The sequence below is a fragment of the Schistocerca piceifrons genome, chromosome 1, assembly GCF_021461385.2.
Source record: "Schistocerca piceifrons isolate TAMUIC-IGC-003096 chromosome 1, iqSchPice1.1, whole genome shotgun sequence".
Taxonomy (NCBI): Eukaryota; Metazoa; Arthropoda; class Insecta; order Orthoptera; family Acrididae; genus Schistocerca; species Schistocerca piceifrons.
Genome location: NC_060138.1, coordinates 811,799,025 through 811,826,584, shown reverse-complemented (window position 1 = coordinate 811,826,584; position 27,560 = coordinate 811,799,025). Strand labels below are relative to the sequence as shown.

The 27,560-nt window shown below is 39.9% G+C and overlaps 1 protein-coding gene across 1 annotated transcript in view; it reads left to right on the top strand.

Annotated features, from left to right (window-relative positions):
* The window catches only part of LOC124789873 (aminopeptidase N-like), a 244,663-nt gene that overhangs the window by 171,125 nt on the left and 45,978 nt on the right, over positions 1 to 27,560 (top strand). Inside the window, exon 13 of the mRNA XM_047257391.1 lies at positions 2,956 to 3,125. Within this exon, the coding sequence (XP_047113347.1) occupies positions 2,956 to 3,125 (170 nt within the window). The remainder of the gene's footprint in view (positions 1 to 2,955; positions 3,126 to 27,560) is intronic.

Sequence of the window (27,560 nt, the reverse complement as noted above, 5' to 3'; positions counted from 1 at the left end):
GAATCTTACTTGCGTCCTTAAGTTTTGCTTTGGTGTATTACGGATTGCGGTCGCATCTCGGTCCCAGGGACACTAACACTTTCCTGGCTAATGGTCCCCGTGAAAGAAGTGTGTGTTGTGTGGCTACATAATGGAACCAGGAAGCAGACTGACCTACGTGCTCAGGTGGAAGGTCTCTGGTATCGCCGAACGCAGCAAAGCAAACCCATCCACCGTAATGTTTGCTGCGAAGCCCGTGCGATACCTGGAGTGGTGGTGGAACCGCAGCGATTCCGGGAACTCTGAGGCTATGTGTAAACATCAGCAGATAAGGGTTGTTTATAGCTGCAAAGAGTTGCTTTCCTTTTGTAAACCGATGTGTGATTTCCAGACGACAGCTTTATCAGACACCCACCTCGAAGGACCTAGCAATGAAGTGAGGTGGCGCAAGAGCCGAGTGACCAGCGTGTGCTCGGTTTTGCGGGATTAGTGAGATAACCAGTTAAAGGAGTAAGAAGGCAAAAACTGTGAGAGTAGGAGCATCACAGGGAAAGGGGAGGGGGTTGCGATAGAATCAGTACGATGTAAGTGATTTGGAGTCCCACCTAAAGCAACGGAAGGTGGAGAGAGACAATGGTTGCATTTGTCAGCTAGTATGGGGCAGCCAGGATCGTTGAATTTGTGTACTTTGTGAAGTAGCTAAAAAGAGAGGATGGGGGGGGGGGGGGACTGTACAAACGCTAAAGTGCATAAAGGGTAAAATGCTGAAGGGAACTCGCTATTAATTACAGATGGCAAGAAGGCCTTTTGTTTTGTAGAAGCCTAGAGGACATGTTATTTTGGCTGTAGTCCGAGGGTCTAAGGGTTGCTGAGATTAAGTTCAACCTTACGTTGTAAAGAGTGTTAAGGTACGGAGACGTTAAATAAGAAAAAATAATGAAACATCTTCACATTTAATTTATATTGCTGTGTCCTTTTTTAAAAGTTAGGCTAGGTCGGGATAAATGGGGACCGTATTTTTGATGAGAGGATACGTCGCCTAACAGGCTGAAACTACCGGCATTTCTTGCGGGTGACTTTGCCTCCACCGCTGGAAGAAGTTCCAGTGATGATTCGAAGGGTTATGCGGCTGCTATATGATGGTTCTCCAGCCCTCTTCGCCGTTAACCGTCCGGACGCATCTCAATCGTGCCTTCGCTGATCGACGGATCGGACGAGGGGGCCAGTTGCATGGCCTGCTCGTTCACCAGACCTCAACCCGTATGTTTTCTGGTTAAGAGGCATCTCAAAAGTATCGTGTATGGAGAGCCGATTCCAGATGTGGAGACACTGGAGCAACGTATTCATGCTGGCTTTGACTCTGTTCGGACGCAGCGTGGCCGATGCGATCGTGTGAGGCAGAACATGCTACGGCGCGTACACGCACGCATTGAGGCACATGGAAACCATTTTCAGCACATACTATACAACTGTAATTGCATGGGACAACGAATATTAGTTTTCAGTCTGTGTAACAATTTATGATTGAATAAATGCTCTCTAACATGGAAACCATGCATTTCCGGACATAAGTTCATCAGATGATTTTTGTTTCGAATCCTCTTATCAATCAATCTCTAGAGTTTGTACAATGTATTTTAATGCACTTTGGGGCATTATCACTTATTGCAAAGTATAATTTTGTAACTACTGGATAAGATAACAAAGATTAATGTGATGTACCTGTATTTGGTGTATAAAATAATAGAACGATGTTACTTTCCTTCCTAATATTAAGGTTCAGTTTAATGCAAGGATATAAGAGAACTTGAGGGTACTATAAACCCATAGACAATCACGTAATTTTCTTATCGTCTGCTGATCGTAAATGCAAGTACTTTAAGGAGGAAGGAAGTTATATTAGGGTTTATCGTCCCGTCGACATAGGGGTTACTAGAGACGGAGCACAAGTCAAGGATGGGGAAGAAAATCGACTATGCCCGTGTAAAAGAACCAAGCCAACATTTGCCTGGAGTGATTTAGGGAAATCACTGAAAACTTAAATGTGGATCACCGGACTGGTATTTGTACCGTCCTCCCGAATGCGAGTCCAGTGTACTGACCTGTGCGCCAACTCGCTCATTTGTAAGTACTTTTGTTTAACTAATCATGATGCAGGGTCCACAAGGAATATAAGCTCAACGAATATTGCAAGGACTGCAGGACGGATGTTTTAGTGTATATTCTGCTTTGTGGAACATCTGCGATTCAAAGTTTTCTGCATGCTTACAGTACTACTTCTGTTGCACATCTGATGATGGTTTTCGATGAGAACTGAAGCCGAAAATAATAAACAAAAAAAACCATTTGTAATCCATGCGGTAAAAGACTATTATAAATTGTATGGGTAACGGATCTCAGGACGCTCTGTCACAGCTGAAGCGTATTGATCTGACGTGGCGTGAAAAAAATGGCTCTGAGCACTATGGGACTTAACTTCTAAGGTCATCAGTCCCCTAGAACTTAGAACTAGTTAAACCTAACTAACCTAAGAACATCACAAACAGCCATGCCCGAGGCAGGATTCGAATCTGCGACTGTAGCGGTCGCGCGGTTCCAGACTGTAGCGCCTAGAACCGCTCGGCCACAACGGCAGGCACGTAGCTTGAAGACTGAGAATATTTTACCCAGTCAATTCGTTGTTATATTGGGCTTCCCTGAGTTTTGAGTGTTTAGCTAGGCTGGTCAGGTATTGATGACGGCATGGTTTGCTTTCGAAAAATCTTATAATTTCTATGATGCATAACACTACACCAGAAAACTACCTCGGAAGTCGTTGCTAGTGAAAGTGTCTGTGTGTGCATGTGTGTGTGTATGTGTGAGAGAGAGAGAGAGACAGAGACAGCGAGAGGGAGGGAGAGAGAGAGAGAGAGAGAGAGAGAGAGAGAGATAGAGCGGAGCGCGTGGTGTAACGGCCTTCCTTGTTGACATGGGCAGCTGTTCGTGCGGCGCCTGGTGACCCCGCTGTACGAGTCTGAGCCGGACTCGAAGCTGGGCCGCGTGGCCAAGCACGCGCTGTGCGCCGCCGGCTACCCGCCCTGCATCGAGGAGTCGCTGGCCGCCTTCTCCGCCTGGACACGCATGGAGGACCCCGACGAGGGAAACCCGTAAGTAGTGCCTCTGGGTCGCCCATCGTGAAGTCGCAAGTTGCGACTTTTTTTTTTTTTTTGTAGCTCTCATCTTGTTCTACAGGGTGTTACAAAAAGGTACGGTCAAACTTTCAGGAAACATTCCTCACACACAAATAAAGAAAAGATGTTAGGTGGACATGTGTCCGGAAACGCTTACTTTCCATGTTAGAGCACATTTTATTACTTCTCTTCGAATCACATTAATCATGGAATGGAAACACACAGCAACAGAACGTACCAGCGTGACTTCAAACACTTTGTTACAGGAAATGTTCAAAATGTCCTCCGTTAGCGAGGATACATGCATCGACCCTCCGTCGCTTGGAATCCCTGATGCGCTGATGCCGCCCTGGAGAATGGCGTATTGTATCACAGCCGTCCACAATGCGAGCACGAAGAGTCTCTACATTTGGTACCGGGGTTGCGTAGACAAGAGCTTTCAAATGCCCCCATAAATGAAAGTCAAGAGGGTTGAGGTCAGGAGAGCGTGGAGACCATGAAATTGGTCCGCCTCTACCAATACATCGGTCGCTGAATCTGTTGTTGAGAAGCGTACGAACACTTCGACTGAAATGTGCAGGAGCTCCATCGTGCATGAAGAACATGTTGTGTCGTACTTGTAAAAGCACATGTTCTAGCAGCACAGTTAGACTATCCCGTATGAAGTCATGATAACGTGCTCCATTGAGCGTAGGTGGAAGAACATGGGCCCCAATCAAGACATCACCAACAATGCCTGCCCAAACGTTCACAGAAAATCTGTGTTGATGACGTGATTGCACAATTGCGTGCGGATTCTCTTCAGCCCACAACTGGCGGTGAATCGAGGAAGTACAGTACATACTGACGAAACTAAAATGAGCTCTAACATGGAAATCAAGCGTTTCCGGACACATGTCCACATAACATCTTTTCTTTATTTGTGTGTGAGGAATGTTTCCTGAAAGTTTGGCCATAGCTTTTGGTAACACCCTGTGTATGGTTTGTTGAATTTGTTAGGGACGGTCGTCCGATGACAACCGTTGAGGTTCTTCGTTGATCCGTTCACTCAGTTTTTTTATTACAGAGGGTAGCTAACCCTCTGACCGAACACGCTGAGCTACCATGCCGGCATCTCGAGGTAAATGTGTTGGTGGCTGAGTCTGACACTTTTGAAACGCAATGTATCCACACAGAGAATAGCAGCTATCAGAGATGTAGCAGAATCAGATCGCTTCCTTGTACCATTCAGCTACAAAAGCCCATTTTCTCTTCCTGCATTTTGGCCAACTAGGGACGATGTGCTCTCATCTCTTCGTCGTTTCATCATGTCTGTTTTCCATATTTCTTCAAAGATCATTTTTCAATTATTACCCGTGATCATTTACGAATTTCAGCTGTTTTGGAATCTTCCCTACTGGCTTTGTTATTTTTTTGAGAGTTGCAGCGGCTTCTCTGATTTCTTCATTGGTTAATGACATGTTTTTCTTCATTATTACAAAATCTTAAAATTGTAATTTGTGTCTCGGTTCTGTGCTATTTAACAATTTATAAAACACATTTTCCAAGTATTTCATTATTTTCTGTATTATTATACCGAGGTCCACACGTTTCCTTCTTGAAGCTAATATTTAGAGCCTGGTAGCGCTTTAACATATTCACGAATGTCTTAGAAAAAACTAGATTTTTTTGCGACGTTTTCTTGCATGTCGAATAGTTATCATTTTTCAAATGATCTTTCGAGTCTCCATGTTATTCTCTTGATTCTTTACTCTGTTATTTAAATTATTCATAGTATTCGACGGTTCCTGAATTTTAAATTTTCTCCATATTATTGACCTTGCTGTTACTGCTTTTCATTCTCGTCATTCTAACACAATCTCCTTTTATTTTTGACTAACCCAGAGATTTGCTTGCTTCAGTGTCAATTTACCTAGATAGTTATTGCCAGTTGACAGGTTTAGTTATTGTTATTTCATCTTGGAATTGCTTCATTCCTTTTTCTGTTGTGCCTCGTCAATCTGTGTCGTATTTTATTCATTTCAGTTACGTTTTAATGTTTTTATAAGATAAAATTTTAAGTCTAATTTTTGGGGAGGTCGTAATGAGAACCAAATTCATTATTGATGGCCACTTTAACATTATTTTTTTTTAGAAATTTGCTGATGATCTAACTGGAATTCTCCTAATTCTACATTTCTGACATCCATATGTCAACTACTGTTTCTTAACTCTTCCTCTTTTTAACAAGCTCACTTTTGTCGTGTTCTTTTTATTGCTTTTTATTACTGTAATGCCTTTTGTACGTTATAAGCTCATTACAGACTTCAACTATTGTATCCCACTTTATTTTCGCTGTTCAATTAATTATTGAAAACTAGTGTATGCCGATATTAGCGACATCTGGTGAACTCACAACAGAAACATCTTGTGGCTACTGTACGGCAGCTTGATTTCAACAGTAGTGCTACTGACAACATGACTCGTGCATACGATGTTATTTATATATATCTGACGATGCTTGTGCTGATTCTGCATTTAACATTTGACGATTTCACTATGGCTGCAGTACATTTGGACTTCGTTTTTATGAAACAGGTATGCCTCTTCATACTTAAAGCGCACACATGCATATATTGTCAGTAGTACTTTTCATTATGGTCTGCGTATTGTTTTTAAGCTGTAGACAATCTGCGAGTGTAGTTATGTTTTTCTCATTTTTTGCTGCAGATCTGATGATGGTCATTATAGACCGAAACCGGTAATCTGTGAACAAATAGTTTGTGACCATAGACGTAGAGCAAAGGAAACTCTTCGCGACTACAAACCACTGACCCGTAATTCACGGGAATTAGGTGATCTATGCGTGTATACTTAGTGGCGCATTCCTTTGAAAGCCTACCAAGAACTTGTCCGATTCATACCACCTAGAACTGCGACCCAAAAGTCGAACTAACACTGTTAAGCAGATGGTTATAATGTTTTGACTCATCAGCCAATTAGCTTCAATCTAATACACGTGCTTCACGATTGTAGCTCTACCCATAACAAAGTTAACTGTTATTCAGTAGCTTAGAATATTACTCATTCAGTTGTATCCCCTTATGGTAATGCTTTTCCATAGAATTCTTACTTCTCTCTTTCTCTGACAAAACCTCTGCATTTCAAACTTTGTATATTTGATTTTCGACACTTTTCTAGCATAGTAGAAATTAAACACTCCCTATTTCTTTTTTCTTTTTTGTTAAATAGCGTATAAAATAACACGCTCCATGTCATTAAGATATACAGCAAGCAACGAAACTAAGCTTTCCGAATTTTCCACTTCCATACAATACTAAGCTCCAGAAGGAATTCGTTGTCAATATTTGAGACCGGTAGTTATCTTTTATTGAAGACATTTATTTACCTATCTCATTCCGTGCAGCTTCCGCAAGCGAATTAGTGTATCATTGAGGCAGTATAGAAATAACAGCATAAAATTAAGTAGGATTGTAGTCATTGTTGGAGCAAGTGAAAATTTCATTTATCCAATGTAAACTTTTGAGAGAGGACGTGATGATCTACAAGTAGCCCAGGTTCAGAGAAGTAACAAGGCACAATCTGTTACCTGGAAATTTCTGTATGAGCTCTCGAATGGTGGTGTGCATACTTACTGACCGATTAAAAAAGTTTCTTTTCATCAATTATGTGTAAGATTAGAGAAGGGAAGTGATGGTAAGCACAAAATCGGACAAAAAATTACTTACTCGTTGGGGACTTCATGCTAATACGTTTGACTCCAACTTGAACCTCGTTCTCAGTTCGGTGAGGAAGAGAGTCCAAAAGATTCTTCAGGTATACCATATCTATCTGAAGCCACTCACTGATTATCAGATTCGATAGAATTATAAAAAAAAAATGTTTGAATATGTGTGAAATCTTGTGGAACTTAACTGATAAGGTCATCAGTCCCTAGGCTTACACACTACTTAACCTAAATTATCCCAAGGACAAACAAACACACCCATGCCCGAGGGAGGACTCGAACCTCCACCGGGACCAGCCGCACAGTCCATGACTGCAGTGCCTGAGACCGCTCCGCTAGTCCCGTGCGGCGATAGAATTATCAAACTGAGGAAATGACGATTGCTACATTTCGTCCCCTGTCACAAATAGTACTAAAGATACAGGTTTTGTAGGATCAAGCTCGGCTGATATAGCGCACCATACGAGGCTCATCATGAAGATGTAATAGTTTCGAGGGCAACATTTGAGGAATCAAGACCTCGAATCCTCAGTCTGCTCGACAATTCCAGTTTATAGGTTGTTTCATTGAAGACGTACAGCCTTATCTGCCACCGTAAACAATGACCTTTTACGAAGCACCCGACTCCAAATCACTGCATGCAGTTCTATTCCCAGCGGTCGCTCGGAAGCTGCTTGAGATGCAACTACGTTGACTGTCAGCAACAGTTCCTTTCGGGTTTGAAGGAGATTGTCATTGGCAAGTCGCGACAGTCGCCTCCTGTTTCTGTCTGGCATGTGTCGCGTCGACGCTTACACATGAAACCGTACGAAATTCAGCTACTGCAAATTCTTCGTGAAGGTGACAAAAAACAACCTGCGGAGTTCCGTAATTTCGTTCTTGGTAAGATGGAGGATGAAAATTTCCTTCCACGCTTAGTGTTAGTGACGAGGCAACATTCCATTTAAATGGAAAGGTGAACCGTCATAATGTGATATTACGGGGTACGGAACAATCGCAAGAAGTTGTACAACGTGAGACTGACTTCCCAGAATTTGATGTGTTTTGTGCAGTTTCACGGGAAAAGGTTTATGGTCCAGTTTTCATTGCAGAGAACGCTGTTGCAGGAAGCACATATCTCTATATGCTTGAGAACTTGCTTCTCCCACAGCTGGAGACTGATTCGAACAACTTCATTTAGCAACAGGATGGGGCACCGCCAAACTGGCATCTGGAAGTGCGGAAATTTTTAATTGCTGAACGATGGATCAGTCGCACTGGACCAAATGATTCATCCTGAAACTTCTTTTGCAGTAACTGAGACTGAATGCAAGTGTCACTTGCTAGTCTTTATCATCTCAACTTTGACCCACAATATCCTGGCGCTGCTCAAAAAATGATAACCTGACTTCAAATAATTAATACAAAATAATGACCCTGAATTAGTAGAAAATCCTAACAATAACCTATACGTTTCATAAGTCACTTACCTCACAAACATCTTTATTATACGAACTACCGCAATACAGCAAGCGCAAATACAGCCAGCTAAATAAAAGATTCTAACTACTGAAGGCTCTAACAACTAATAGGCATGTAGTTAGCAAAGGAAAGATTTTGTTGCAGAGCAAACAATGCATTTACAGAATTTCACCTTAATCAAGTGACAACCAGTTAAAAAAAATTATATAATCATCAGTAATAAATCTTCGTGATCGATAGACATTCAGACCATACGCTCATGCTAATACTGCAAACCTCCACCACTGTTAATTATTAGCCTCTTACCTCCATCACTGCTGACTACTCACTCCCGACTTCCATCACTGCTGGTTGGTCACCTCCAACTTCCATCACCGCTGACCGTCAACTTCCAACTGCTAGTCAGACCAGCCACAGAGTCTCTTACAGAATGTGCTCAGCGCTATCAGAGTTATTACTGCCAAAATACAAACACATAAACAGCCTACTTACATAGCCGTCCTGCTCCTCTCAAACAATTTTAGAAGATAGTTTGGGAAGTGGCCAAGGCTAACTTGCGAAATTTTTTTCATATTAAAAATATCAAATAGATCAAACGCACGCAATTAGTAATATACTGTTGGCCAATAAATCAAAAAATTCACCTCACACTCCATAAAGTTAGTCCTAATCATTTATCAGAAGAATAGTCTATGACAGTTTTATGCACAATGTTTGAGCAATAAAAGAAAATACATACACAAATAGTGGAGCTCCATGCAGTCTTGAGGAAGTAAAGTTGTCCTCCCAACGTAAACACAGTGCTGACTCTTGACATGAAGACTGGTAACGGGCCACAAAAGAGCAAACCCACAGCAGAGTCAGTCGAAGTCTTGAAGAAAATTGGTAGGTAGGTCACCAGAGAGCAGACCAACAGAATGCCTTGTAGACATTTTTATAGTAATGGGCCACCAAAGGTGCGGACCCACTGTATTCCTTGAAGAGATGGCCAGCAGTCCTCCGTTGCGATTGTGCGGGTGCGCAATCACAATTGAAGAGTCTTACAGATAATATAGCAAGTCCATAAACCACCACTTGTGCACTCACTATTTTTTGTTGTTGCAATATCCTTTGAACCAGCAATGCTGAATTATCAACACAGAAGCAAGCACTAACACAGTCATATAACCTTTCAGATTTCATACATATACTATGACCAACAGGCAAAATGTGTGCAGTTAAATGAATACCTACTATTTACTTAACTTGAAGAACTGGTGTCTATACAATTACAATTTTTAAAGCATAAGAATATAATTACAAATGTAAAGAAAACATCATTATAGCCAAGAACAAAAAATGGTTCAAATGGCTCTGAGCACTATGCGACTGAACTTCTGAGGTCATCAGTCGCCTAGAACTTAGAACTAATTAAAACTAACTAACCTAAGGACATCACACACATCCATGCCCGAGGCAGGATTCGAACCTGCGACCGTAGCGGTCGCCCGGCTCCAGACTGTAGCGCCCAGAACCGCACGGCGTAGCCAAGAACATGATAATACAAATAACATTCGTAATAATACAAGCTTTACAAAAAGAATACAAATAAACATATACATGAGTAATACAGGAATTATGACATAAGTAAATAAATGAAAAATGAGAATAGCCTTTGAAACATTAACTTGACACATGTGCATTAAAAGAAAACGTAACAGAATAAATAATGTCTGAACATCTTTCCAAAGTAAAGAATATCTTACAAAACAAAATTAGATTTGAGGATAACAGTATTCCTCATCATAATGAATGCAGCGTAGTATTAGAAGAAAAAAATTCTACAAATTTATCTTATCAGGTAAACACACAGAGACAGGAAGGACACAGACACACAAGGGTACACATAAACACATAGCAGAATAGCACAAAAGGAAAGGACAGGGTCTGTTTTCAAGTGTAAATGTGTCAAAGTGTAAGTGTAACATTGGTTCCTGCAGTACGTGTGGTGAGCATTTTATATCTACTTTATGCTCATTGCTGTTTTATTTCAAACAAAAGTACTTCATTTCCAACTAACACTTCATTTAATTCTTGCCAACTTCTCTTATTTCAACATCAGCTTCCAGAAAAATCCTACCTAAGCATGCTATCTGTATTTATGCTCTCATATATTTCTTACCTCATCCTTTGTTTCCAAAAAAATCCTACCTAAACCTGTTGTCACTATAGCCTACTTATCTATTCATTTCGTTTTTCAAAATAATTGCTCCTCATTATACAATACCCTTTGGCCAAACCTTTTTCTTATAGCTTCTCAATGAATTTCTTCCCAACTCATCACAGCTCATTTCCTTATATTGCATACCCCCTCTTAAACTAGCTTAGATCTACTGAGCTCAGATATATGAACTAGAAAATGACGCAATGCAGCAGCACAAAACAATTAACACAAACAACAATGACAAAAAATGCAAACTGGCAAAGCAAGCAGGAGTATATCTAAATTAGTGAAGAAAATGCAACATTGCAACAAATATAAGGCAATATGCAGCAAACAAGAAAAGTAAATCAGTGGTAAAACTGGCTTATCAGAGTAATACCAAGTAAAATTCAATAGGACAATGCCTGACAAATAGCAGCAGCAAATGCAATAATTTATACCTAAACATGAGAAAGCAGAAAGAAATTACGGTACAGATAGCAATGCAGATAAGGAAAAAGTCTATTCACATCTTAATGTCTATGTCACCTCTTAACACTAGAGTGATGCACCACAACAACTTATCTACCAAACAATAATCTAGTCCTTGAAAAGAAAATTATGTATGCAATTCCAGTTACTAGTCACTTCTTCTTCTTATATTTTTTTTCAAGTGCTCTCCATTTCTTGGGAATGTGGATCATAAAATTATTATTTGTTGTATTTGTAGACAGAAAGTATTTACATTAGCATATGCATTAAATTTTTATTTTTTATTTTATAAAACCAATGCTGCAGCGCAGCTAGAAACTAGTTATCAAATAAGCAAATACATAAAAAGCAAAGCATAAAAACATCATTCACCAGCCATATGGCATTTCATAAGTCAGTAAAATTCTTTCAACTCTCGTAGAAGGCACTTATCACAATCAGGTGTGTAGACGTAAGACCATTTCGCATTAATTCATAAGCGTTTCAGTAAATAGCACAAACTACAAACTCCAAAGTGTCCGAATCCTGCCTAGGGCATAGATATTTGTGATGTCCTTAGGCTAGTTAGGTTGAAGTAGTTCTGAGTCTAGGGAGCTGATGACCTCAGATGTTAAGTCTCATAGTGCTAGGAGCCATTTGAACCATTTTGTAATCATATGTTTCCAAGTAATAGTGTGTCGTGTTTGTGGTGCATTCTGGAAAGAAATGTCAATAGCGCCCTCAACGGCCTCTCTTTTCTACATCTATATCTACATTTATACTCCGCTAGCCACCAAGCGGTGTGTGGTGGAGTACACAATTCGCGCCAGTCATATTTTCCCCCCCTCTGTTCCACTAGCGGATCGCGCGAGGGGAAAACGACTGTCTGAATGCCTCAGTACGAGCTCTAATTTCCCTTATCTTTGAATGGTGATCATTGCACGATTTGAAAGTTGGTGGTAATAATATAAGCTCTACATCCTCGGCGAAGATCGGATTTCGGAATTATGTGAGCAACCCCTTCCGTTTAGCGCGCCGTCTATCTGCAAGTGTGTCCCACTTGAAACTTTCTGTGAGATTAGTAACGCTCTCGCGATGGCTAAATGTACCAGTCACGAAACTTGCCGCTTTTCTATAGCTATGCGAGCGCTCGCAGAAGTGCGGGAAGCTTCAAAGTTGCTGAAGCGGCACGAGTAAAATTTAAAGTCCACACAACAATAGGTATACTTCAAAGTGGTTAGTGCGCAGCTCAGTGTAGCGTTATGTCAAGGTCTCATGTATTCTTCACCGAAATATTTACAACAGTTTCCCCTACAGTGGCAGTCTGATACAAATAAAAAATGTCACGGGTCGAAAATTTACGTTGGAAGTGTATAGAAACGAAATCTCATGAATAACAGTGTCCAGAAATATTCATAAGCATTGTTGTATGCACATTCACATATATACTCACCTTTCATAACTCTTAAAGTACGATTCTTGGTTTCCAACATTTTTTCCACAAACCACAGTCTGTAACCATACTCATTATTCCTTACCTCATCACACATATGCATATTCATCGATACTCCAATATTTCATCATAATAAACACGTAGCATAAACATATGCCTCATATAGCATCGCCTTATTGATCATAAACATATCTAGATATCATAATACACATCGTCATCGTAATAATATCATCACAGCACGTCAATCACATCTCAAAACCGTTGTAGCTTCTTTCAAATTTCAAAACTTAAAAAAGAAAACTCTGCTCGTTTCAGTAGTGCCATCTAACTCAAACGTACTTCAAAAATCATGATCCCATACGTACATCACTCAAATCTCTCACAGTGTCACAATGGTTCCGAAAATATATGAACAGTTCCCAAAACGCAGACAAAGTACAAATCCATAAGTGTGAAGTAATCCAACTGTGTAATTACGTAGGCATATGTCACTGATGTAGTAAATGTTCATTTCTCTCATTAAAATGACCAGACAGCTGTGTAATTCGGTGTTAGAGAAATATGGTACCGATGTGTAAAATTGTATAAGCAAATACCATACTAGCTAGGGCTCCTTGCGCTTGCCACACGTATGGTACACAAAGTAGATGTACCTCCATGAGGGTTAATGTAATTATACTCTCAGGTGTTATACCGGGTGATCAAAAAGTTAGTATAAATTTGAAAACTGAATAAATTACAGAATAATGTAGATAGAGAGGTACAAATTGACACACATGCTTGGAATGACATGGGGTCAGACAAAAGTTAAAAAAATGTCCGACAGATGGCGCTTCATCTTATCAGAATAGCAATAATTAGCATAACAAAGTAAGATAAAGCAAAGATGATGTTCTTTACAGGAAATGCTCAATAGGTCCTCCATCATTCCTCAACAATAGCTGTAGTCGAGGAATAATGTTGTGAACAGCACTGTAAAGCATGTCCGGAGTTATGGTGAGGCATTGGCGTCGGATGTTGTCTTTCAGCATCCCTAGAGATGACGGTCGATCACGATACACTTGCGACTTCAGGTGACCCCAAGGCCAATAATCGAACGGACTGAGGTCTGGGGACCCGGGAGGCCAAGCATGACGAAAGTGGCGGTTGAGCACACGATCATCACCAAACGGGACGCGCAAGAGATCTTTCACGCATCTAGCAATATGGGGTGGAGCGCCATCCTGCATAAACATCGTACGTTCCAGCAGATATTTATTAGCTAGGCTGGGGATGATGCGATTCTGTAAGATATCGGCGTTCCTCTCACCCGTCACGGTAGCAGTTACAAAACCAGAATCACGCATTTCCTCGAAGAAAAAAGGCCCGATAACGGTAGATGTGGTACATCCAGCCCATACCGTGAATTTCTCGTCGTGCAATGGAGTTTCCACGACAGTTCTAGGATTTTCGGAAACCCAAATTCTGCAGTTGTGGGCGTTGACAGACCCTCGGAGCGTGAAATGAGCTTCGTCGGTCCAAAACACGTTACTCAACTAATCGTCCTCTGCCGCCATCTTTTGAAACGCCCACACCGCAAATGCCCTCCGCTTCACTAAATCGCCAGGAAACAGTTCATGATGCCGATGGATTTTGTACGGATAGCATCGGAGGGTACGCCTCAGTGCCAACCAAACAGTAGTGTATGGAATGCCGGTGCGACGTGCGACTGCACGAGCGCTGACTCCTGAACTATCTCAGCAGCATTACGCCTTGTGCTCGGTCGGCCACTACGGGGTCTATCGTCTAAACAACCCGTGGCTTAGAACTTCGAAATCATTCTCGCCACAGCTGCATTTGTCAACGGACCTTTACCCGTTCGAATCCCCTTCCTATGGCGATAGGATCGTAACGCTGAACTAGCACATTTCCCATTCTGATAATACAGCTTTACTAAAAGCGCCTTATACTGTAACGTCAACGTGCTGCGACTGCTGGCGCATCTGATTCTCTCTCTCATTACAGCTCCTTTTATAGACGATGGTCATGCGCAGTCACTGACGTTTTACTGTCCAGCACCATCTTTCGGACATTTTGTGAACTTTGTTGTTTTTTTTTTGTTCTAATAAAGCCCCATGTGCTTCCAAGCATGTGTGTCAATCTATCTACATTATTCAGAGGTTTATTAAGTTTTCAAATTTATATTGACTTTTTGATCACCCGGTAGATTGAACTGCAGAATGAAACGCACTACCGAAAATCTTCTCTGTATCATAGTAGTTCTAAAATATTTCTAAAAATGTTCCAAGTCAAAAATTAATCACTGAAATGCGTGTCCTGTTGTTCATAAGCGAAGTTCTCCAGAAGTCAATGTACTTACCTTGTCATTTACAAAAGTAACGTGCTACGCGTAAAAATGTCGCAGTTATTACGTTCATTGGCGTGACCTTGACAGAACTATACTGTAACATATTGTTGTGTTACGAAAACTACCTGTCTCGGTGCAGCTGTGCCACAAAAGTCATTACCAAAACGTGTTTTACTTTCCAGAAGAACGTAGGAAACTGTAGAGACATAAACACAAATGGCGTAAAAGCAATAATAAAGATTTTGTCACTCATTAGTAGTGTAGTAATATAATCGTGTAGCTGTCAAACAAACCAAATACCGTGTGATCTGTAATCCCTGAGAAAGTACATTAAATAAAGTGAAAATTTATGGAAATGACTAAGTGAGAAGGCAAATTATTTCTCAATAAACGGTTTTACATGAGAAATGCGGTGTAGTCCTTTACTTTTCTCAGTACGCAGAGTTTTAACTTGAACGCAATTATCATTCGGTATACGTCGGATCCTATAAGGTCCATTGTAAATCAGAAAAAAATTGTGACTTAAATGTTTCTTCTTATGTGACAATGAATGGGCTTTAATGAGAACTTTCTGACCAATATGTAATTTTTTTGCATTTGTCTTACCGTGTAGTTTTCTCCATTTTATGCAGCAGAATTTATATTTTTAATAGCCAAATCAATTATATCTTTATGTCGAAGTTTACATGTATCCGGAAAAGGTACAAGCTCTCTGATTCTGTTCGGTGGTTCCTCATTCTTCAGTACATCAACAGGTGGTAAAGCAGTGGAGTAATGAGGCATTTCATTCAATACGTTTTAAAACAAGTGCAAATATCTATCACAATATTGATGCTTCCTGTGACAATAAAGTCTGCAAAACTTTTCAATTTCTTTCATGATCTGATCAGACGGGTTACAATGTGGAGAGTACAATGAAATAAAAACAGGTTTGATTTCACGATTGCGAAGCATGCGTGACCAAACAGCAGATCTGAATTGCGGTCCATTATTTGAAATTACTTTGGAAACGTGTCCAAATTCACGTAAGAAATTTTTAACAAATGCGTAGGATACAGACCGTCCAGTCGCTTTGCGTAACGGTGTGAAAGTAACGAGTTTGACGTTAAGTTCAACAGCGACTAGAAAGTACGAAAATCCATTCGATGTTTTAACAAGGGGTCTCAGATGATCAACAGCAGCAAATTCTTTTAATCTAGTCGGAATGATAGTAAACAATGGAGCACGATGTGAAATAGTAGATGGTTTAGCTTTTTGACGAAGTTTACAAATAGACAAGACTACTAATTCTATTTTCCATGTTGTTAAAATAACAATTCCTCTGAAGAAAATGATAACATTTTCGTGGACCAAAATGTGCGTAGCTGAAATGAGTGTACCAGATGAGCTTATTAACAAAATCGTCAGGAATACAATGTACCCATAAGTTATCATCAACAGTGCAACGTTTGAAGAGTATGTTGTTTCTTACCAGATAATAATGCCGAATCTGTGAGTGTGTCTTTTCATGCCATTTACTTTTGATATCTTTCCAAATCGGATCTTTGTGTTGTTCATAAGCAATGTCCTTTAAAGATGCAGTGATGAAGTTTTCAAAGGATTTTGTTTGAATGTAAAGAATACTGAAATTTTTCTCAAAGTTAGCTTCTGCGTTACTTTTCTCAAGGCCAGCCGGTGCACGTGAAAGTGCGTCCGCAACGATGTTTTCTTTGCGACGAATGTAGACTATTGTGAAGCGGAATTCTTGCATAAACAAAGCCCAACGTTTCAGCCTGGCATGATTTAATTTTGATGACATAAGAAATTGTAATGCTCGATTATCGCTGTAAACTTTTAACGTGTTTGCCAGTAAGAAAGAAACGAAATTTGTCAAATGTCCAAATGATAGCTGAAGCTTCTAATTCAGTGACGGATTAATGTTTTTCAGATTTTGTTAGCACACAGCTAGCAAAAGAAATGGTTTTCTGAACGGTAATGTCATTTTCTATGGCTTCTTGAAATAAATGGGCACCAAGACCAACTTTAGAAGAGTCTGTGCTAGGACAGAAATCTTGTGACAGATCTGGGAGAGCTAAGATTGGCGCGTTAAGTAGCGCTTCTTTCAAAGAATCCAATTTCAACTGTGCCTATTCGTCCCAGTTCCAAATAGTGTTTCTGTCAGTGAGAGAACAAAGTTTTGGTGTTACTAGAATTTGCATATTCAGGAAATGATGACAGAGATTCATGAGACCTAAAAAACTGCGAACTTGTTTTTTTTTCTTTTGTGGATGGAACTGGGATGGCCTTGATTGCTTCTGACTTTTGAGGATCCGGCCAGATGCCTTCAGAAGAAATAATGTGACCCAAAAATTTCACCTTTGTCCTACCAAATTCAAATTTTTCCAAGTTCACTGTAATTCCAGATTTGCAAAATTACGTAACACACTTTTGAGGATGCGATTATGTTCTTCCAAAGATGCTTCTGCTATTAAAATATCGTCCACGTATGAGGTGATGTGACGTTTTAAGAACTCAGGTAATGTGGAATTTAGACCACGAATGAATGCTGCCGAAAAAATGTTCAAACCAAAAGGAAGCTTCTGAAATTGATAACAAACGCCGAAAAAAAGTCTTATATGGCTCTGACCTCTATGGGGCTTAACTGCTGTGGTCATCAGTCCCCTAGAACTTAGAACTACTTAAACCTAACTAACCTAAGGACATCACACACATCCATGCCCGAGGCAGGGTCGAACCTGCGACCGTAGCGGTCGCGCGGTTCCAGACTGTAGCGCCTAGAACCGCTCGGCCACTCCGACCGGCAAAAGCCTTATATTTTCTACATTCTGGATGAAGTTCGATTTGATAAAAGCTGGATCTGAGATCAATAAAAGACAACACTTTTATGCCATTAAAATTTTGAAGAAGTTCTTACAACGCTTGAGGCCTATCTGTTTCGGGAATGATTATGGTATTTATTTGTCTCGAATATAAAACAAGCCTGATAGATCCATTTTTTTTTCTCAACATGTAATGGATTACTATATGAGGTTACTGCAGGTTCAATAATGTTCTCTTCATGCATAGATTGTACTTCCTTTCTAACAAGGTCCCTATACTGTGCCGGAATTCGTATGGTCTAACGCAAATTTTAGTATGCTCACGAAACCGAAATTGGCATTGATTGCTTTAATTGTTCCTGTTTCGGGAGTAAAAACTGTGGAATATGCATGTAAAATGTCAAAAAGGTCCTGCCTATCAGTGTCATTACACTCCTGTCTGCTACTGCTATACCGTAACCTTAAAGTAGGAGGCAGGTCGTGAAATATAACTATCTAGTTAAAACAATTATCGTATAAAGTAACAGAGCAGTGTTATCCTCTGAGAGGAATTTTGTTGTGTTGACCGAGTTGTACCTAACGGGGTGGCTTATCGGAAATGAAAGTCAGAATTACGTAAATATTTGAACAGTAATAAACAAAACTTTTGCCTATCTGTACTGTTTAACGGATAAAGAAAACGGTCGCCAGCCTAATTAGGCAAGAGAATGATTAACATTCTTGTTCAAGAAAATAGTCATTAGTAACTTTAACGGATAAACACAACCTATACTTTGTCACACGCGAGTGCAGTGAACTCTGACACATACATATGTTTACGGTAAGATTGAAGCTAACAGCTAGAGCAGCACAAACTATTGGCAAAAATATAACAGATACCGAAACACACTATTACTTTCAGGGCATGTTCAAACTGAATGGTCTTTATAACATTACTATTAACATTCACTGCAGGATCATAAATTGGACACAGGTTAAGTCTCTCTCAGTTAAATACTTTACTATTTAAAATGAGAGTTAATTGGAATCCACTAACAGTTGCTTCTCACTATCTTTTGAATAAAGAAATTATGGTTTTCATAAATAGTGGTCTTCCCGTTACTTGTTACCTAGCATTAGCAGAATAGACAAACTGTGGATCCTGTTATACTATTAATATGCACTTCCAATACGTAAGAGACAAACACTTAGCAATCATGAACATATAATTTTCTACTATTGCAGTTTTCCACTTTTACTACAGTGAAACACAATGTTGACAAAAGTGCAAGAAACTGACTCACCTTTTAGAATTTATTACAGGTAGCACTATGATCGTTAACTAAGCAAAACTTTATAAGCCTCAGTTTTAAGAGCTTTTAATCGTTAAAAGAAACTGGAAATTGTCTTTATTACCACAGTCTTCTACTTGCAAGTAAATGATTAAATAGGAGGCTTTGAAACTCCACAAAAACATTAAATTAGACTGATTCCATCCCTGGGAGGCTTTCACAAAACTACATTTACTACCTCCCACAATTTCATTAAATCCACGATAAATCTGAATACTCCCTTCTTACCCAAGATCAATCAACATTATTTAATGTTCTGATGCTTAATTTTTTTCCACAAACTAGGACACTCGGGAATCATAGTTTAAATGGAGAGGAACCTGAAAAGTGTTGTGATAGGGAAAAACAAGGTAGGTACATGAATTCAATTATAAGTTACCTTATATTTGAGCACACTAACACATCCAATAAGCTGATCCTTCACTGTACATTATTATAGTATTGCGTTACAGTGACTGCGCAATGTGGTGGCAACTGCATGCTGGTAGGTGGATTTGCAGGCAGAATTGCTGGACTCTGTCCCTTCTTGGTGGCGATGATGGATACCAATTCCAGAATCGTTCCAGCTATTTATCCATCCACCCGAGGCATTGGAAAGTGGCAGAAAAAGCCTCTCTCGGAACCAGCACAATATACAACATTAACATGGCAGTGCACAGTTTGGTAGCTCGTCCCCGATTGACTCTTGGTTCCACCTTTTATACCTAGGCCAATCACAATTTGCACTTGCTACACAGTTCCGTTCCCGAGGGGAACCACAACAACTTTTACAGACAGAATAACTAAGAACCCTAAGTGAGGATCAGCAGTTTACATAACAGCAAACAAATAGTTTAAATAAAACAGAACCTTTGCATATATTGACATTTATACAAAAAATTATTCACCCAAATTCCAAATGTATACAATAAGTATTGTCTTCCTCCAATTGAGACAAAGAATTTAAATGACAGGTATACTACATTGCATAGAACCAAATTATGACATCAAAGTTTTAACAACGAAAGGAGTATAGAATTTGGTGTTGTCGATTCAATCAAACACATTTACAGAAGCTCAACGATGTAACATTAAATAAAACAAAAGCATAATAAATCAGTAGAGTATTAGAGCTATGGTGTTACAAGTTCTCAATTGTTAGAATTTTATTCTGCATTTAATCGTTAGTATCTAATACGTCATCAATAACACCCCTGTCAGTGCTTGCAAAGTGATTAATAGTGTCAAATTCCGTCGAAAGTTCCAAATTGTACTCTAACAAGAGGTAAAACCGATTAATTTCCTCGTCATGGTTTGAAAGCCAATCGGCAAATTTCAAAGCTATAGACTTACCTTCTTTCTCTAAACTTATTTCAGCACCGTGAAAGTTTAAAATTGCCTTATACTCATTCAAAAAGTCTACGCCCAATATGATTTCCGTCGACAATAATGGAACAATAAGAAAATTCATAGTAAATCTGTGGCTTTGACAAAAGAATTCTAAGCTGTTTTGTTGGAGTACATCTACACTTTTTCCAGAAATTGCACCTTGTAATTTAATTTTGCGTAAAGGAAGTGTGGGGCAATTTTTCAATTTGTTATACATTTACTGAAAGCTGTTTCACTAATTACCGAAATAGGACTGCCAGATTCAACTACAGCCATTAATTTTATGTCATTTGCTGTGATGTGAATTACACGATATGCAATATTGTTTTGTTTAATATCATGTTCCTGGTGTAAGATGTCCCTAATGTCTTCCATTTTCACGTAACTAAAAGTCACGGTAGCTACGTAGTCAGCTTCATAAGTACGTTTGTGACTGCCTGCGGTGCAAGTCATTGTCTGTTATCTCTTTGTTGTCGCGCATCGTTACTGGGTTGGTTGGTGGGTTGTTTTGGGGAAGGAGACCAGACAGCGAGGTCATCGGTCTCATCGGGTTAGAGAAGGACGGGGAAGGAAGTCGGCCGTGCCCTTTGAAAGGAACCATCCCGGCATTTGCCTGGAGCGATTTAGGGAAATCACGGAAAACTGAAATCAGGATGGCCGGAGGCGGGATTGAATCGTCGTCCTCCCGAATGCGAGTCCAGTGTCTAACCACTGCGCCACCTCGCTCGGTTCGTTACTGGGTTTTGGAGATCTATCTTCTACAATTTCAACTTGAAGAGGGGGCTCTGCCCTGTTTGAATCACGCCAGTTCTGATTAAATTCAGGTCTGTTGTCATGTCGGTAATTTTTGTAATTTCTTTCTTGCCGATCACGTTGTGGAGAATTTCTTCCGGAATCGTAATTGCGAGGTTGACTGTTGCGTCTGAAGTTATTTTGCCTCCCTTGATAAAAATTGTTCTAGTTTCTATATTGTCTGCTTATCTCTGTCATATTCATTACCATGGAGAGGTGATGTTTCCTTGTAACTGTTGTTATTTTGCCAACAGCTGTCACGATTTACACTACCTTGTCGTGTCCGGTTATTATTGCTATCGTCACGGAATTGTGACGGATGTGACCTGTAATTGGTGGTGTTTTCCCGTTTTCGCATTCCACGACGGTCTGTGTCGATTTCCAATTCTTGTTAAAATCCCTGAAAAGCTTCGATATTATCTTTGCAACGTCCTGCCAAAATAATATGTCTTAAGTGTCCAGGTAATTTAATTAAGTAAATCCGGATGAGTTCCGAGGGGCTGTACAGGTTTGTCAAATACTGATTTTTGTGCAAAATATCTTCAAAATATTTTACTGCGCTGGAAAATTCAGATTGTTCGACGTGTTTCATCATTATGATGCAATGTTTAACTTGATCTTGAGTAGCCTGAGACCAATACGCAGAAAGGAAGGCATGATAGAAAACTCCTTTACTGTGAAAGTCGCGAATAACCGATCGCATTCGAACAGCTGGTTCATTTTCTAGATAGCCACACATAAATTCTAATCTGTGCTCTATTGACTAATTAGAAGGAAAGCAATGAGAAAATTGATGAAGTCAATCTTGTGGATGTATGTCCCTAACAGAATTATGGAATGTTTTAAATTTATGCATAGTGACGAAGAGCTTATAGTCAAAATCATCATGTCGGCGAGTCGCAGATCGGCCATTGTTACGTCGTGTCAGTGGTTCCATCTCAAAATACGGTGCACCTTGCTAACTCCTTTCAAAGTCTCCGAAATACCCTGTGATATTACTTTGTGGCTTTTCCGTATTTCTAAGTCCCTCTTCCAGTGTTGGAGCGCGAGTGTCCTCTGAAATATGTAATTCTTGTATTATTTGTGCCAACTGATCTTGTACTTCCCGGATTTCTCTTTTGTGTTGCGTATTAATTTGATTTTGATTTTGTTTAAATTTCTTAATTTGTTCATACTCTTCTGTGTCAGTGAAGGCTACGGGTCCTGTGTCATTCAGATCATCATCTACCTTTGTAGATAAGTTAGTGAACTGATCCGAAAGTTCGGCTACTTTCTCCGATAATGAACTGATTTCCTCAGTGTGTTTTTCTGAACCAAGTTTCAAAGCGTCCATTGTGCTGAAAGCGTAGCTACTGTGTCTTTTAAGTTTTCCTGATTTTTTGCAAGTAGCATAACCGAATAGGTAGATGCAACTGAGTCAATTTTAGCTTGAAAGGTGTCGTGCACAATAATCCGCTGTTCTTTTATGGCTGCTTCATGATTATGTGATGCGTTTTCATGTCGCGAAAAAAATGGACTGGAAATGCTCACAAATTTGTGTTTTTACATCTTTACAAACTTGTTGACATTTAAATTCGATTTTAAGTAACTCAGCAGTTAAATTTTCACGTGTTTGTTCAAGCGTTGTGTCTAGTTCTTGAAGACTTTGTTCCACTGTGACTAACTTTTGAAGCTTTTGTCCCATTTGTTGCATAAATTGTAATAACAATATGTTACTGTCTGGAAAATGTTCCTTTGTGCTTTTCGGTAGTGCATTTGCATCGGCAATATTCGTATTTTGAAAAGCTGAGAGTGAGTCTTGACTTAATTGAGAAAAAGGTGATGGCGCAAAACCTGAATCTACGGTATTTGTAAGATTTGGTTCTGTCATTTCCGATTCCTGAGGCGATCTGTTACTGGACGATCGATCGACAATACTTTCGTGTTTACTGATTGTTTCACTATCTACACCATTATTTACTGCCTGGTCTATGTCCCTGTGCATTCTTACCAAATTACCGACTTGAATATTTGTCACTTCATTACAATGAGCTACTAACACGCTACGCTCGTCTTCACTATCATTTCTCAATTTGCTTTGCAGCTTAATGTCACACTTTTCACACGCCATGATTATCACACCATTTCATATCATAACACAGTTAAAACAATTGGAAAAAAAGACGCACTTAAATAACACTGACAATAATAAATATCCAATTACTTGCGAACTCGACTGCGAGATACTTAATGCAAATCGACATGCATGCCACAACTGCTTTTCTCATTGCAATACAGTAATACAATAAGAAACTGCAACTACAAAGGCAATTCTCTATATACAGTTACGCGCTAGCAGTAGACAATAACTAATTTTCTTTTAATCATGCACTAATTATTCAAACTACAAGAAAAATCAGAAGGTTACAGGGAGGTACCCTCGGCTAAGGGTCGACAGGTGAAACTTCTTTATTTAATAAAATAATTTTTTTTGCTTAAATTGCAGTAACTGAGATTGAATGCAAGTGTCACTTGCTAGTCTTTATCATCTCAACACTGACCCACAATATCCTGGCGCAACGCAATCAGACTGCTCAAAAAATTATAACCTGACTTCGAATAATTAATACAAAAGAATGGTCCTGAATTAATAGAAAATCCTAACAATAACCTGTACAGTTCATAAGTCACTTACCTCACGAACATCTTCATTACACAAACTACTGCAATACAGATACTAACTACTGAAGGCTCTAACTACTAATACGCATGCGGTTAGTAAAGGAAAGACTTTGTTGCAGAGCAAACAATGTGTTTACTAAATTTTACAGTATCGAGTGGCAACCAGTTCAAAAAAAGTATATATAATCATCAGTAATAAATCTCCGGGACGGGTACACATGCAGACCGTCCGCTCGTGCTAATATTGCAAACGGTAGTTTCTAACGATGATTGCCTACCGAAGTCGCGAGGTCCAAACGATACATATTGAACACGCGATCGTAAATCGATCATGCGACTCTGGTGGTGGGCGTTATGAGTATGTTTACGGTGGTCACTACAGCAACGACAAAAGAAGTGCGTTACAAAAATACTTGTAATTGCAAAGGAGACGACTTACCTCACTCGTCGTCGGTGTTGTCGTCATGTTGAAGTCCATTACGGTGGTCTGGATGGATAATTTGGAAGAGTCGAACCATTTATTTAACGTGATCTCGTTCGATTTCCGCACTGTCCTCAATGAAATTTTAACGGTATTTCAGCATCGACACTGTTCTTACGAAGTTTTACACAGTTCGCACCACCACAGTCTACACAGTTCCTTCTTTCCATGTCTACGACAAAAAGTTGAACAATTTTCTACGCTGGATAAACATGGAACTAGATTTTTCCATGTGAGAGAATCAGCTGAAGAAACGTCAAGAACACCAGACATCCCACGAACATTTTTTTTTGGTCATCAGTCTACTGACTGGTTTGATGCGGCCCGCCACGAATTCCTTTCCTGTGCCAACCTCTTCATCTCAGAGTAACACTTGCAACCTACGTCCTCAATTATTTGCTTGACGTATTCCAATCTCTGTCTTCCTCTGCAGTTTTTGTCCTCTACAGCTCCCTCTAGCACCATGGAAGTCATTCCCTCATGTCTTAGCAGATGTCCTATCATCCTGTCCCTTCCCCTTATCAGTGTTTTCCACATATTCCTTTCCTCTCCGATTCTGCGTAGAACCTCCTCATTCCTTACCTTATCAGTCCACCTAATTTCCAACATTCGTCTATAGCACCACATCTCAAATGCTTCGATTCTCTTCTGTTCCGGTTTTCCCACAGTCCATGTTTCACTACCATACAATGCTGTACTCCAGACGTACATCCTCAGAAATTTCTTCCTCAAATTAAGGCCGGTATTTAATATTAGTAGACTTCTCTTGGCCAGAAATGCCTTTTTTGCCATAGCGAGTCTGCTTTTGATGACCTCCTTGTTCCGTCCGTCATTGGTTATTTTACTGCCTAGGTAGTAGAATTCCTTAACTTCACTGACTTCGTGACCATCAATCCTGATGTTAAGTTTCTCGCTGTTCTCATTTCTACTACTTCTCATTACCTTCGTCTTTCTCCGATTTACTCTCAAACCATACTGTGTACTCATTAGACTGTTCATTCCGTTCAGCAGATCATTTAATTCTTCTTCACTTTCACTCAGGATAGCAATGTCATCAGCGAATCGTATCACTGATATTCTTTCACCTTGTATTTTAATTCCACTCCTGAACCTTTCTTTTATTTCCATCACTGCTTCATCGATGTACAGATTGAAGAGTGGGGGCGAAAGGCTACAGCCTTGTCTTACACCCTTCTTAATACGAGCACTTCGTTCTTGATCGTCTACTCTTATTATTCCCTCTTGGTTGTTGTACATATTGTATATGACCCGTCTCTCCCTATAGCTTACCCCTACTTTTTTCAGAATCTCGAAAAGCTTGCACCATTTTATATTGTCGAACGCTTTTTCCAGGTATACAAGTCCTATGAAAGTGTCTTGATTTTTCTTTAGCCTTGCTTCCATTATTAGCCGTAACGTCAGAATTGCCTCTCTCGTCCCTTTACTTTTCCTAAAGCCAAACTGATCGTCACCTAGCGCATTCTGAATTTTCTTTTCCATTCTTCTGTATATTATTCTTGTAAGCAGCTTCGATGCATGAGCTGTTAAGCGGATTGTGCCATAATTCTCGCACTTGTCAGCTCTTGCCGTCTTCGGAATTGTGTGGATGATGCTTTTCCGAAAGTCAGATGGTATGTCGCCAGACTCATATATTCTACACACTAACGTGAATAGTCGTTTTGTTGCCACTTCCCCCAATGATTTTAGAAATTCTGATGAAATGTTATCTATCCCTTCTGCCTTGTTTGACCGGAAGTCCTCCAAAGCGCTTTTAAATTCCGATTCTAATATTGGATCCCCTATGTCTTCTAAATCGACTCCTGTTTCTTCTTCTATCACATCAGACAAATCCTGACCCTCATAGAGGCTTTCAGTGTATTCTTTCCACCTATCTGCTCTTTCCTCTGCATTTAACAGTGGAATTCCCGTAGCACTCTTAATGTTACCACCGTTGCTTTTAATGTCACCAAAGGTTGTTTTGACTTTCCTGTATGCTGAGTCTGTCCTTCCGACAATCATATCTTTTTCGATGTCTTCACATTTTTCCTGCAGCCATTTCGTCTTAGCTTCCCTGCACTTCCTATTTATTTCATTTCTCAGCGACTTGTATTTCTGTATTCGTGATTTTCCCGGAACATGTTTGTACTTCCTCCTTTCATCAATCAACTGAAATATATCTTCTGTTACCCATGGTTTCTTCGCAGCTACCTTCTTTGTACCTATGTTTTCCTTCCCAACTTCTGTGATGGCCCTTTTTAAAGATGTCCATTCCTCTTCAACTGTACTGTCTACTGCGCTATTCCTTATTGCTGTATCTATAGCGTTAGAGAACTTCAAACGTATCTCGTCATTCCTTAGTACTTCCGTATCCCACTTCTTTGCGTATTGATTCTTCCTGACTAATGTCTTGAACTTCAGCCTACTCTTCATCACTACTATATTGTGATCTGAGTCTATATCTGCTCCTGGGTACGCCTTAAAATTCAGTATCTGATTTCGGAATCTCTGTCTGACCATGATGTAATCTAATTGAAATCTTCCCGTATCTCCCGGCCTTTTCCAAGTATACCTCCTCCTCTTGTGATTCTTGAACAGGGTATTCGCTATTACTAGCTGAAACGTGTTACAGAACTCAATTAGTCTTTCTCCTCTTTCATTCCTCTTCCCAAGCCCATATTCTCCTGTAACCTTTTCTTCTACTCCTTCCCCTACAACTGCATTCCAGTCGCCCATGACTATTAGATTTTCGCCCCCCTTTACATACTGCATTACCCTTTCAATATCCTCATACACTTTCTCTATCTGTTCATCTTCAGCTTGCGACGTCGGCGTGTATACCTGAACTATCGTTGTCGATGTTGGTCTGCTGTCGATTCTGATTAGAACAACCCGGTCACTGAACTGTTCACAGTAACACACCCTCTGCCCTACCTTCCTATTCATAACAAATCCTACACCAGTTATACCATTTTCTGCTGCTGTTTATATTACCCGATACTCATCTGACCAGAAATCCTTGTCTTCCTTCCACTTCACTTCACTGACCCCTACTATATCTAGATTGAGCCTTTGCATTTCCCTTTCCAGATTTTCTAGTTTCCCTACCACGTTCAAGCTTCTGAATTTCCACGCCCCGACTCGTAGAACGTTATCCTTTCGTTGATTATTCAATCTTTTTCTCATGGTAACCACCCCCTTGGCAGTCCCCTCCCGGAGATCCGAATGGGACACTATTCCGGAATCTTTTGCCAATGGAGAGATCATCATGACACTTCTTCAATTACAGGCCACATGTCCTGTGGATACACGTTACGTGTC